The following is a 14,060-nucleotide window of genomic DNA, read 5'->3' on the forward strand; positions in this document are numbered from 1 at the left end:
AGGAGGAGGCAGAGTTCGAAGAAGCAGACGGACTGAAGGGGAGGAAATGATTAAGAGTGAGATGGCGGGAAGTGGCAGTTGCACGGACAGGAAACAGAGACTTTTCTTATCATCTTATCATGACTGAGTCCAGCCTCGGGGACCGGATCAAAGAGATGCACCTTGCTTTCATTTGTGGGCACTTGTTTGCATCGGCTGCTTCACTATAATTGTAGTCGTCTTCCCTTTTTCTTTAGCACAAAAGTCATAAACTTGCTATTATTTTAGGGCGGTTTGAAGGGGTGAAAAGTATCTCTCTACAGTGTCACTTCCCACTTTATTATAGTGACAGTTTAGCTTGAATTTGCTGGTAAGAATTCACTGGTTTGTTTAAAATTTCCCCTGTGACTCAGCCAAAAAAAATTGAAAATGCTCCACTGAGCAAATATATTTTCTAGAAATGAAAAGTCCCCTGAAAATCACCTGTCGTAGGCAAAACTTTCCAGCATTCAGTTGATGGATGGTGTTCATTTCCCACCTTAATTTGCTACACTCTACATCTAATTATCAGTTATTCAGAAACTCTGGCCCTCAAACATTAACATCAAGTGTAAATGTGTGTGCACTAGACAGGCCAAGACTGTATAGGATCTCTACAGTATGTCTCCACAGGCCAAATATAAGCAACTTACAAAAGCCTCATTTAATCTAATAGACAATGTTTTGAAAAACAATACCGCATATTTTGGCTGTAATGCGTCAAAGCTGACGTTCCCCTGCCTGACACTCTGCTGGGGAGGTCTGCGGCTTTGGAGGAAAGAGTGATGGAAAGGCATGAAAATGGGAGAAATGGAAGAAACGGCGTTGACCCACTGGAATGAGACGGGGGCCTCACAAACCCAGCTCTCGATATTTGTTTCGCTTATTGTGGTCTGGCAAAGCTCAAAAGAGAAAGGCATCATCTCAAGTAGAGCTGCATGAAGTGTAATTGACAAGTGTTCTCCTTCTCTGACACATCAACTTGGACTGTTTGTGCATTTTACTGGACAAATGTGGGCTTTGTTTCAAGTTTTCTAACTGGAAAAACATGGCGGATACTTGAAAAGCTGCCAAATTTCTCCTCAACTATCCAGCAAAATGTGTTTCTGAATAATACGAGGTGATAACTAAAACTTGCAGTCACAGTAGACTTTATTTCACATCTACAGTGACTATTTAAATTAAAGTACTTGTTTATAAGGTTTGGAAGTTGGTGGGACACTTTTTGAATTCAAAAGCAAAACTAAACAGCTCCGTCAGATCGGGCCGGCTTCCAACTGTTTGATCCAACTGAGATTTAAATTGGATTTACAACTCTAGAGCTCCGTGTTGAGGACACAAGCACAATGTCTATAAATGCAAAATACATTCATTCTCATGCACGCACTCCAGTTTACAGTCTATAACATGACCTCTCTGAATTATATGATGACAACCATGTAAAGACATGCAGCTGGTCCATAAACTCAGTGTGTGTGTGTGTGTGTGTGTGTGTGAATTTGTGTGTGAATAATGAGTGAGTTGGGCACATTAGGGGTCATTGGAGGAATCAGAGGAAAATAACCCACCTGCTATTCCAACTTAGATTTCAGTCTAAGAAACACACTGGCTGGCTGAGCAGAAAGCTCCTTTTATAAAGTGGCTAACGCCTGTAAACTGCTCTAAAATCTGTTTTGAAGTTCAGGCAGAGCCTAACAGTCAGGTAAAACCATTACTGTGAATAACCACCAGAAAGAGCCACATTCTTCCAATCAATTCTTTGACCCAGAGGCATTTTCCCCTCTTTCTTCTACTTTTTTCCTCTCATTCTTCCATCTTTCTCCCACTCCTCTTCACACGCTGCCCATCTGTCTGTGTCTTATGCAACTGTGAAGGCCGACTGACACAGTGAAGCCGCCAAGACCAGTTTAATGCTTGTGTATCTCTGCCAAAGCTGGGCCTGCCTGCAGAGAGCAAGAGGGTTTTTTTATCTGGCAACACATGGCAACCCAGAGGCGAATCTTCATCATCAAGAAGAAGACAAACGATGAGACAGAAAAAAACAAGTGACGACGGGGATTTCTAACTGGCTATTACAGATACAGTCTTTTCTCTCCCTGTGTTTTTTATGGCTGACACTCGTATCCAAAGCAAGCTATGATAAACGCAACAATGGAAAAAGCCATAATTCCTGGATCAACAAGATTACCAGAATAGAATAAAATGAAAGGCTTCGAGCCATATTCCCTTGAAGATATTTGGTCATGTACAAGGCAAATGCATGGAAAATAAATTAAAAAAGAGCTAAAAAAGAGCAGGAAAATGGATTGACTTTTTCAGGGCAATTATAGTAAGTAGAGAGGAAAGGAATATGATTCAGTTTGGAGGAGGCGATGTTGACTACTTCTGTCTCAGGTACAGTACAGTAGTTATTCCTCAGAGGCTTGAAAACATTTACTGAAAGTAATCAATCAGCTCCTTTGTGCGGCGGTCATGAAAGCGCTGGAAAACTACAGTGAGTGATGTCATCGGCTACCAGGTTATCATGTCAGACGCAAGGTTGAGGAGAGACAGATCCTGAAGTGAATCTGCTGCACTCTTAATAAACTCATAGTGCATGACATTTAACCTCATCGACATTATTTTAAACACGTGGACACAGAATGATGTGCTGGTTTATATCAGTAACGTAAAGAGAGAGAGAAGCAGTGGTGTAGTGGGAGGGTATACATGGAGGTATACCTATCTATCAGCCAAAAAGCCATTAGAATATATAGGAGAATATACCCACTTCCTTCTCAGTAACCTACTACCCATCTAACTAGTGGTACACCCACCTCATCAACGACCACTACACCACTAGTGAGATTTTTGAATGCTGAATTTGTATCCGCACCTTATTTGCCCTCAGTATACTCCAAACAAATTGCTTGACAGATCGTCTAACAGTGTCTGAAACTCCCTTTACAAGTGAAATCTAGGGGATTCGTACTTGCCAACCCTCCCGATTTTCCCAGGAGACTCATGTCTTTCATTGCCCTCTCCCGGTTTCCTCCAAGTGTCATATTTCTCTTGTTTTTCTCCAGATTTTCACACCTTTTTTCTTTTTCGTTATCTCAACCCGTTTCTGGTACTGTACAGCTTGTATAAGCCCTACTGTTTCCACTCGGACTACAATAGAGCTACACCAAATATCGTTTCCCTGCGGAAGAGAGCTGCTCGCGACCATAGATATATATATCGACACAACGCGGTTTGAACTGAGCTCGCCGCACATCACACCATGCTGCGCCCAAGATGGGCTTTGCTCGACGTAGCGAAAAGCCGTCATGGCCCACTCTTTTCTAGAGATCATTTTCCAGGACTTTTCCAGGATATTTTCAATGATGATCTAACTGGAATGACAGACAGGGATCACGCCACACACTAATATATTCCTCTCAGCGGAAGACTGATTTAAAATACACAGAAGTAAAATGCCCGCACATGGTACTTTCTCTGGATGAAGGGAAAGCTGAAACACGAAGAGAGAGAGGACGGCCCCGCAGGTCTAGTGTATTAATTTCTCCACCATTGTTGTTGTTCAGTACTTGTAGCCTACATGTAGGATGTGACAGTTGCGGTATTTGTCCCACCCCTCCTCCATTGTGATTGGACGGTTGGGTCAAAGGTGACACTGATGAGTGCAGTGTTTTACCCAAAGTTGAACATTTGAACTCACGAAGACCAGAACACCAAACATGCAGCGCTCAGCGCAGAATACCTCATCACGCTGCTGCCGTGGCGCTTCCGTTGCAAAGAATTAAAAAAAGAAAAAATGTGAACATAGCGGTTGTGGCGGTTGCTTGCCATGTGGTTGGCTTGTCAATAGCGCGGTATTGCAATATTGTGGTTATTGCAACTGCCCTAGGAGAAGGTTGAGGTCATTTTCCAGGATATTTTATGTTTTCTCTGACTGGAAAATTGATAACCTGTTTTCCAGGTTTTTGTCATTGTTCTATTACATTTCAAGCACAAACCCGAGTGTGTAACCATGAATGCCTTCAAGGAGAGATTGGCAGAAATTTCTTAATTAATTGCATCTCTCAATACTTTCTGTGAATTCTTACGACGCCTTAGAGTGTGTGGCCAATTAGAGGAGCTATTAACACTTTTACCTTTGGATGTGGTCGGACGACACATTGTACAACAAATGTAGAGAGCTGGAGAATGACTTAACAGCCTATATTACCTCATTTTACTCACTATACAGATATAAACACTTACTCTTTCAGTATATTCTCAAGTATCTGTTTACACATTTACTGTATGTATTAGTTTAACGCTAAATCTAATATTTGCTAAGGGGAAAAAACAGAAACTCCTAAATCAGAATAGACTTTGGAAGCTACATACATTGATGCTATAAACCTACTGTATGATGTATTAGGTGAAAAGAGAGACAGCAGACAGACAGACAGCAGAGACAGAGTGAGACAGAGATGAAGAGCGCTGGAGGAGAGCCCTGTCTCTACATGCACGGCTGGTGGAAAAATGTCTCTCTTAATGGATCCCAGCTTTCTACAGCACTTAGAACAGCCAAGACCAGCCAAGGGAATAAAATATGGCATTATTATTATTATACTGCAATTATCAATTATCCCCTCTCCCTTACGTTCTCTCTTTCTTCCTAACACAGATGCACACGTTTACACACATCACATAGACTTTCTCTTAAAGCCTCAGATGGACAAACACATGGAGGCATGCGTACGGGCAAAAGCACAAAAATCACTAACTACATGCACTCACACACACGCCGCAAAATTCCCAATTCGACATACTAGCACACTGAGACAGTCGCCCTACAGTTCAGTCGGTGCACGATGACAGGCGGATATGCGCTTTGTAGATTAGTGTTAGCAGACCCATCCTTTATGCGGCTAATGGAAAGAGACGACAAACGCTCCCTTTTTTCTCTTTCCAGTCAGACGGACGATAAAATAACGCAGAGATCAGGCGATAAATCACAGACAGGCCTGGGTTGTTTTTTTTTTTAACATCACTTCCTCGATCATGTGAAGACACAGTAAACGTCAGACTGAATCCATCAGGTGTGGGGTGGTTTCTGGAGCACCGGTTGATCTGCTGCTTCTCGGTCTGTATCTGCTAGGCTCATCTATCTTTCCAAAAAATTCTCAACTCTGTGTAGGCTGCACGTAGCTCTCCCATTACTCATACATCGCTCAAGTTGGCCTACGGACTCTCACCATGCAGATGCCGTACTGGAAAGAAATACAGCAGTGTTTGTTGGCTATGATGAAATTGGATCTTTTATTTTAATCAGACTTTGAATCAATAACAATGTTTGGAAGCCAACTTAAGAGCCCGTCAGCAGTACGCCCAGCAATCTTTGGCTGATTTAGACTACTACATCACTTGATAAATCACCCAAAACATTCTGAGTGTTTGTGAATAACGATAAAGGCACTAAAGTTCCCCCAGAAAGCCTTTTCTTGGTATTGTTGTGGTCTTTAGCAGCTGGGATGCAGCCAGCAGTCTCCTTATCATCACTTAACTAAGGAGGGCTAGCTGAAAACCTGTCCTGAGGGCCAAGCTTTCACCGCTAAGCTGGAAGATACGGTCCAAGGCTATTAGCTTTGAGCAGGGATGGAGTGAAGGGTAAACCTGTCACAACTCACTTTACCTACATCTTTGTCTGTAAAACTAGGCTGACGTGATGTTTTACTATCTACAGTGCATTCATGGAAAGTTAGTGCTGTAGCATCAAAGTGATACAGGCTTTAAGGTGATCCTTTTCTGAATATATTATTGTTAAAACTGATTCTGATTCTGATACTGGTAGTAGTCTTCGTCGTACTGCAAAAAACTATTTATTCTACACCACATCACTGCACAACAACAAGCTTAGCTATTTGGACATCCATCAGCTGTTTCATCTCATGATTGTACCAGTGTCAAAGAGGTTTTCTGACTTCAGTGCACACAGTCATAACATCTATTATGTATTTTTGTCACCAAGCCATGATGTTGTCCTTCCATCTGTGTGGATGCAACAACTATCAGCAGACTGCAGGCTGCAGTATTTCTAAGTTTGCAGACTCCGAAAGCACCTGAATCTTTTCCTGCGTGTATTTCAAGATAATGCTCACAAAGCTCCAAACTGGAGGCAGATCTGAGGGAAGAGCCGAGGTGTGTGTGTTTATACAGGACCAGCCCCTATACCACCAACACAGCTTTTACAGCTGGGCTGTTTGGACTTGACTGATGAACTGTGCCATATGTCCTCAGTGTGTGTGTGTGTGTGTGTTTGAGTGTGCACACGCGGCTGGGTGTCAGGCAGCTCCAATCAACAAACCATAAACAAGCTAACATTTTGACCCCTTGTAATCCCGCATAACCCCCAAATACCCACCTCTACAAGAACAAAACTGTCAGGAATAAAGGAGTATTTGACCAAACCTTATCAGTAATATTGAAGCAATTCATATTCACAGAGAAAGCTTCATCTAAGCCACACTGCCCACGATTCACAAAAATTCTTAACTTGACTTCCACTCTTCCAAACCTATTGCTTCATTGTTACATGCATGCAGTTCATTTTTGTGTATGCATGGTTTGTTACATGCATGCATCTGCGTGTGTGTCTGCGCATGCTCACTCTTAATGGTATTTGTTTTATCACTGGAAACTCCTGACCAATTAGCCGGCGAGTGGCTTCCCCCTCACTATCTGCTGGTGTGTAATTTAGAGGAAGCAGGAGCAGCAACAGCAAGCGCACGCAGGGCCTCATTAACATCAACCTTACTAAGCCACAATCACTCCCTGCACACACAGCAGGATGCAGACGAACTGACACACATATAGCAAAGGCTTATGAAACACAACCTCAGGTTCATTATTAAGATGCAAAGAAAACAATAAAGTCAGCAAATTCAAGAAAATATAACTTCTGCACACATATGCAGGCACATTTAGGCAAACAGATTGACACAAGTGACATTAATGTTCACTTTATCTTTAGGTCTGACTCACCGCTGCCCTCTGGAAGGCTCCTTTGGTGTAAGTGCCCCCTCCTCTGTAATTGATAGCTGGGATCTCCTGGTTGAACAGGGAGCACTTGTGCTGGTGGGACTTGGGCGCTGAGATGTGGTCCACTCTCGTCACTACATGGGTCTTGGATGAGAAGGTGACCAATGCCACCCGTGTGTCCTCCGGTGCGACGGGAAAGTCGGACAGCATCTTGCGTACGAACCTCAGCTCACTCAGGAAGTTGTTGGCCCCCACACTGGACGACTCGTCCACCAGGAAGACCAGGTCCAAGCAGGAGCTTTTCTCTCGCAGCTCACGGACGTTTCGCTTGAACGCCTGGCCGAGGCGCTCCACTTTGCTCTCTGCGCTCTCTGACAGGTTGCCGGCTGACGAGGAGGAGGTTAGGGGTGGCATCTGCCTGGACCGGCGGGACTGCAGCTGGGGTTGGGACTGTTGGGCTGCCGGCCAGGCTGTGGTCCATACATCCAGGATGCACAACACCAAAAGGCAAGAAGTCCATGATGGTGTTAAAGAGTACCTTTGAGAAAACATAGTGACAGTCAGCACAACACCTGCAATGAAGAAGGACTTTGTAGAAAGAAAAACCTCTTCTCAGGAGGAATTCAGTGAATTTAAATGTGTCCTATGCCTGCGTCAGCATCCAGGAATATAGCAGACAGCAACAGTTCAGTGCAGAGTTCCTCAAAAGCATTGCTGAATGATGATGAGGTTTCTTCTCCTTTTATTCAAAATGTGCCTCTCCGTCCATCTGCTTCTTTCTCTCTCCAGTGGAAGAAAACTCCGGTCCCGTCTGGAAAAATGTTTAAGCTTGCTCGCAAGGTATCTGCCTGCCTGTCTACAAAAATAAATCTGTATATCTGGCTTTCTCCTTGCTTTTTGTACAGTAAATGTATTGTTTAAAAGCTTCTTAAGAGTCTGTATGAATCTATATGTCCTTCTTCCTGCCTCTTCTGTCTGTAAGTCAATCTTTTAGTCTGTGCATCAGATCCCAAAAAAAACCAAAGCCTCTTCAGTCCCGGTGTGCTGCCCCTCAGGCTCCTGTTTTCCTATGTGACGCTCCTGCCTGCACCGTCAGCCAAGCTCTGAATGCTTGCTCCCCTCTTCTCCCCAAATCATTTAAAAAAACACACGGAGGAGGAGGAGGACGGAGGAAAAAAGTTGAGAGACAGAGAGAGGCTGAGGGGGAAAAAGGGGGCAGTCCAGTCGTGGCCGTGAAGTCATTTTTTTCCCCTTCATCTCTCCTCCTCCTTTTCTCTCACCTCCCCCTCTCTCCCTATCTCTTGTGTCTCTCACCCTCCGCCTACTCCCCCCCTTTCTCTCTCTCTCTCCTCCTGACAGTGGAGTGAGGTTCGATGTCAGTGCAGCGCCTTGCCTGTCAACTTGTCAACATTCCCCAAAAAACACAGCAACAGACGCTGTGATCAACTCCATATGTCCACACCGTGCACATAAGGTAACATCGCAATGAGATCAAACAAAGTAAGAATGAAAGGTGGGATGAAGGGAGGAGAGGTCAAAAAGATTTGAGATTTAAGAAGTAACATCACACAGACGCAGAATTTGGCAGGAGGAAGGTCTGAAATCTCGATCTGTCCTTCAGAGTTAGGAAGTAGTTAAGTCTGCTCTGGATACGTGCTGCTTTGTCAAATCATCACTCTTTTAGCAGCTATCATTTCCTCTCCCTCCTCCCCTCTCGCTCTCTTTTTGTATCTTGTTCAAGAAATAAAAAGGGAGGAACTGCCCTTCTCAGTCTTTAAATTTGTCTACTGTATTTCTTCCTGCACCACAGGGATTCACACACACTCTTTCACTGCGCTGTTTTTCTACATCTCTTCGATCTCACACAGTCTCTCTCTCTTTCTCCTTCTCGCTCTGCTGTTGTGTTTTCCTTCAGTGATTTTATCTGTAACCAAAACAAAGGCAGCCGGTGTTACAGAGGCACACTGCGCCTATTAAACCAAAGGCCTGAGATTTACAGCAAAGAAGCTGCAGAGGCTCATGAAAAAGAAAGAGTCTGAACATATATAGAGAGATAGAAACAGGAAAAAGAACAGAAATATAAAGAAGTGAAGGAGATCAAGACAGGGACAAAAGTAGAAAATGAGATACACAACATGGTCAAAAGTATGTGGACATATAAATGTTATTGTAGAACATCTCTTTCCACAACCATGAGGATTGATCTGCTGCTATAAAAGCCTCCATCGTTCAGAGTAAGGACGACAACACTTTGGAACCTGGCTGAAAGGATATGCTCCCGTTCAGCCACATGAGCATTAGTGACGTCGGACACTGAGCCTGAGGTAGAGCACGCAGTCAGCGTTCACATCCACCCCAAAGGTGTTGGATGAGGCTGAGGTTAGGGTTCTGTGCAGACCAGTCATGTTCCTCCACACTAAACTCTGTAAAACATTTCGTTATGGTAGAGCTGCAACGATTAAACGATTAGTTGATGACTATTGAATTAATCGCCAATTATTTTGGTAATCGAATAATTAAAGGTTTAAATTCCAGCTTCTTAAAAGGGGATATTTTTTTGCCTCGAAGTTTGAAGCATACTATTGTCTGAATGTTCACTGTTTGCTATAACAGAAACATTTCCCTTCATCAGAAACAGGGCTGCAACCAACGTTATTTTCTCAATAAATTGTTTGGTCTACGAAATGTTAGAAAGTAGTGAAAACGTCCTTCAAAATATCCCAAAGTGATGTCTTCAAATGTTTTGTTTTGTCCAAGAAACAGTCCAAAACCTGGAGAAATTAATTTGCAATCACATAAGAGAGGAAAAAGTTAGCAGCTGGATCCAATGAATATTTGGCGTTTTTGCCTGAAAATGACTTGATGATGAGATTAATTATCTGATGATCGACTAATTGTCAGATCATAAGAGGTCCAGCCCAAACAACGAAAAGCAGCCAGAGACCCAAACTATACAAAGGTATGTGGGCAGGGCTGTCTACATACTTTTGGCCTTATAGTGTTTAGAAAGAGAGAAACAAAACAAACAGGTAAGGAAAGAGCAATAAGAAAGAGAAAGTGAAGAAATAAAGAAGTGAAGACCAAGGGGAGGTAACAGAAACAATAAAAAAGCAGAAAGTTGAGGGTGTGTGTGAGTGTGTGTGTATGTGTTTCCACCAGAGCAGTCCAGTGCAGTCAGTCTTATACTATTAGCCACACAGCTCAGGCACACAGAGTGTTTATTAGCCTGTATAAGCCAGGCTTTCTCTGTCTCTCTCATTTAACAGCACTGGAAACTTCTGCACCAAAGAGGTGGGAATAGAAAGTAGCGTCATACTGACACAAACACAGAAATATAGAGACTATAACACACACTGACCCAGACCTACACACAGATACCGATAGAGACATAAAAAAAAAAACACACTCTCTTGCTCTCACACATGCTGAAAGGGGGATGAGCACAGCTGTGACTTCCTGCTTTTTGGCACTGGAGACCCCTCACCAGACTTCCATGGGGGTCCCAAGGGAGACAGGGGGGTGGTGGTTGGAGAGGGGGCTTGTGAGTGTGTGTTGATAGGGGGTTGTGTGTTGGTCACACTGAATATTCAAGCAAAATCTGTGTGGGAGTGTGGCCTGTATGTACTGTACAAGGCTTCTGCGGAGATATCTGCACATTTTGAATACAGGTTAATTTACTTTTATGACGTTTTTACAGATAAAATACAATTCCAATGACAAAAAAAGATGTTTCTTATCTTTCCGTCAACGCTTCAGTCAGAAAACATAAACACTTTCTTCTTTAAATGTGCAGCTAGGCATTACAAGACGTGCAGCTACCTATTTAGCAGGGTATAAACCATTTAAAATCCAAATAAAGCAGTGGAAATTGTCATTGCTGAGAGAAAATTAAACAAAATATAAAAAAGACAGAACAAATAAGCAGATGTGCTCATTCAGTCTGCCGCAGAGCAAATTTAATGTCTGCCTTTCTTAAATTCCAGACAATTTAAGGCCCTTTTTTTAGACCTGGACTTTCAAAAACAAAAATTAAGACATTTTTTTAAGGATCTGTGGGAAGCATGTCAACACAGGATGAAGGATGTGTGCGGAGTTCCACATGCTATGTTTGCAAATGTCCACACAAACACACACCGAGCAAAGAAATATTGGACAGAACATAAAAAGAAATGGAAGATTAAAAGTGCAAGTCACACAATCTGAGAATAGTGTTTTCCTGTGGTTTGCACTCTGAGGATGCTGATGCTGTCACACTCACTCACAAACAAAAATACTATCTGGCCTCTGGCAAAGTGGCTAAAATGCTTGATCCACTTCATAGTCTATCAAGATTGAAATATGTCACACATGAATAGGAGGTCAGACACTGATTCTCAGCTGTTAAGACACTTACTTTTGCTTTCTTCCACACTCTTCTTCTCTTTCTTCTTCCTCTGTAAAAGCAAAAAGACTCAGAGGTCAAGGATTGTACGATATCTCAAATGAGAGCTTCTTTATTCCCTCTTATATACACACTCACCTGTTCTCCCAGCTGTCTTTAATCACCTGACAGCAGGCTGGAGCGACAGATACAGTAGCTACAGGTGACAGCACATTCCTCATATTTCTTGGCATTTCTAGCCTAAAGGATGAAGCACATATCTCAGCAAGTGAACCTTTCCAAATCATTCCTTCACAGCTCAGTTTGATTTAAAATCAGGTTAAACATTTTTCCTGTGTGAGCTCAGAGAAAAAAAACTGCTTTGAACTGGATACACACATTAGGCTCTCTGCATCAAGTGGATTTAAGGTAAATGTGGACTTTTAGATCAGGATTATGTTGAGTTTATTGATGTGTGTTTGTTTGAGGGTTGTACAACAATATATCCTCTCCTTTTATTATTTGTGATTAGTGCTGAAACAATAAGTAAATTAATTTATTCAAGTCAATCAACAGAAAATTAACCAACAACAATATTACTGTTTAGGACATTTATCAGGTACACCAAACATTCTCTGTTTTCAGCTTCTCAATTGTGAGGATTTGCTTATTTTCTCTGTTACCTATCGTTGTAAATGTACTTTATTTATGTTTGGGGCTGCTGATCAGACAAACAAGACATTAGATGATGTCACCTCGGGTTTCTGGGAGACTGTGATCACAATTTTATGACATTTAATAAATCAAAAATAAACAGAAATTGATCAATAAAGATTGAGATTGCTTTTTTTGTATTGACTTATTCTCAGTTTTTTGTGTTATCTTGTGTCTGTGGAGCTTCTTCTTATGTATTATATTGAAGTTTTTATTGGACTTTATTAGTTGTAACCCACAGAAGACATTCCACAAATGTGTACCATGATCTGCAAATATTTCACTATCCACAAACATGTATTTTTGTATTTGTGTTGTGTAAAGTCATATTCACAAAAATACAGGGCAATTTGCAAATACGCTGTAAAAATCTGTAAATTTTAAGGTTTATATGTAAAGTGATATCTACACATTTGTGCATCTATTTCGCATTTGCAAATCGCTTCCTGTGGATTTATGGGCCACATGACATTTGTATCTTTCCTCCTGTTTGTATACAGAATTTTTGTCCAATTGGTACTTGTAATCCACAGAAGACAATTCACAAATATGTACCATGATCTGCAAATATTTCTATATCCACAAACATATATTTTTGTATTTGTGTTGTGTAAAGTCACAAGTTATGCGTATTTGCAAATCGCCCTTTATTTTTGTGGATGTGTGTTTACACAACGCAAATACAAAAATACATGTTTGTGGGTAGGGAAATATTTTTACATCATGGTACATATTTGTGAATTGTCTTCTGTGGATTACAACTATCATCTACAGATCTGCTGTGGTACCAATCGGACACAATTCTGTAAACAAACAGGAGGAAAGTTACAATGTCATGTGGCCCATAAATCCACAGGAAGCAATCTGCAAATGTGAAATAGATGCACAAATGCATATATATATCACTTTACATGTAAACCTTAAAATACGTATTTACAAAGTAATGCGTATTTGCAAATCACCCTGCATTTTTGTGGATGTGACTTTACACAACACAAATACAAAAATACATGTTTGTGGATAGTGAAATATTTGCAGATCATAGTACACATTTGTGGAATGTCTTCTGTGGATTACAACTAATAAAGTCCAATAAAAACTTCCATAGATTTGGATCATGGGAACTACACCTGTGAACTTCATTTCCCATGAGCACTTGCAAGAAGAGGCACAGGTGAGCCCTATTTGAAGTTAATTATAAGCTCTGAAGTTTGTTTGTCAAACTTTAACGACGTTGAAGACATTATAACACACCTGTAGTCCTATGGTTTTGTTCCCAGTAGGCTATGCTTCACATTTAGTTATTAATGCCCCTGCTTTGCTTGGAAACAGCCAACTAAATTAGTAAAGTTTTAATTAGCTTGATAATTAGCCTAGCAGCTCCAGGCTAACGTGAACTCTTAAAAAAGCCTGTTTTGACTGCCGGTGTACTAAAATGAGCTACGAGTTGAGAAGCCTCACCCTTTTGGTAATGCTATCCATGTCTCTTAATAGTATAAACACTAAATTAAAAGCTCAATTTACCTCTTTAACTCTTTAAGAAGAGCCTCTTTTCTCCAGTCAGGCCAGACGTGGTTGCTAGGTTACGTCACACTGCCCTCTGCAGGCGGCTGTACGTCATTACGTCACAAATGTGTAGGAGGATGCTATGACGCGCTGCAGCCGCTAGATGACGCACTATTATAAGTCTGTGAGAGGGGCTGACATAAAGAGGATGTTTAACCATTAAAGGAAAAAGTAATCATTCAATGTAATTAACACATCCATACCATTGTGGATTAATACTCACTTACAAACTGACCCATATTAGATAGATAAATAGATGCAGGGTAACAATTGTGATACACGACTATTAAAAAAGTGAATATAGTGCAGAAGAGACTTAAAAATGTGCAGTGTCAAAATATAGTGCAGGGTAACTCCAGTAGCTTAGTCTATGAAAGTGCACTGTAAGCAT

General features: G+C 41.6%; 1 protein-coding gene across 4 annotated transcripts in view; it reads right to left on the bottom strand.

The window, feature by feature from the left end:
* The window catches only part of svep1 (sushi, von Willebrand factor type A, EGF and pentraxin domain containing 1), a 110,659-nt gene extending 96,886 nt beyond the window's left edge, over positions 1-13,773 (bottom strand). The window contains exons 1-3 of one of the 4 annotated variants that reach the window (XM_037757991.1): positions 13,628-13,773; positions 11,549-11,650; positions 11,423-11,462 (exon numbers count right to left, since the gene is read on the bottom strand). In XM_037757991.1, coding sequence (XP_037613919.1) covers positions 11,423-11,462; positions 11,549-11,643 — 135 coding nt within the window. In that variant the 5' untranslated portion in view covers positions 11,644-11,650; positions 13,628-13,773. Of the gene's footprint in view, positions 1-7,032; positions 8,954-11,422; positions 11,463-11,548; positions 11,651-13,627 lie in introns of those variants that run through there. The other 3 variants (XM_037757989.1, XM_037757988.1, XM_037757990.1) reach the window with 3 other exon arrangements.
* Between the last annotated feature and the right edge of the window lie 287 nt (positions 13,774-14,060).

This window comes from Sebastes umbrosus, chromosome 22 (genome assembly GCF_015220745.1).
Source record: "Sebastes umbrosus isolate fSebUmb1 chromosome 22, fSebUmb1.pri, whole genome shotgun sequence".
In the NCBI taxonomy this organism is placed as follows: Eukaryota; Metazoa; Chordata; class Actinopteri; order Perciformes; family Sebastidae; genus Sebastes; species Sebastes umbrosus.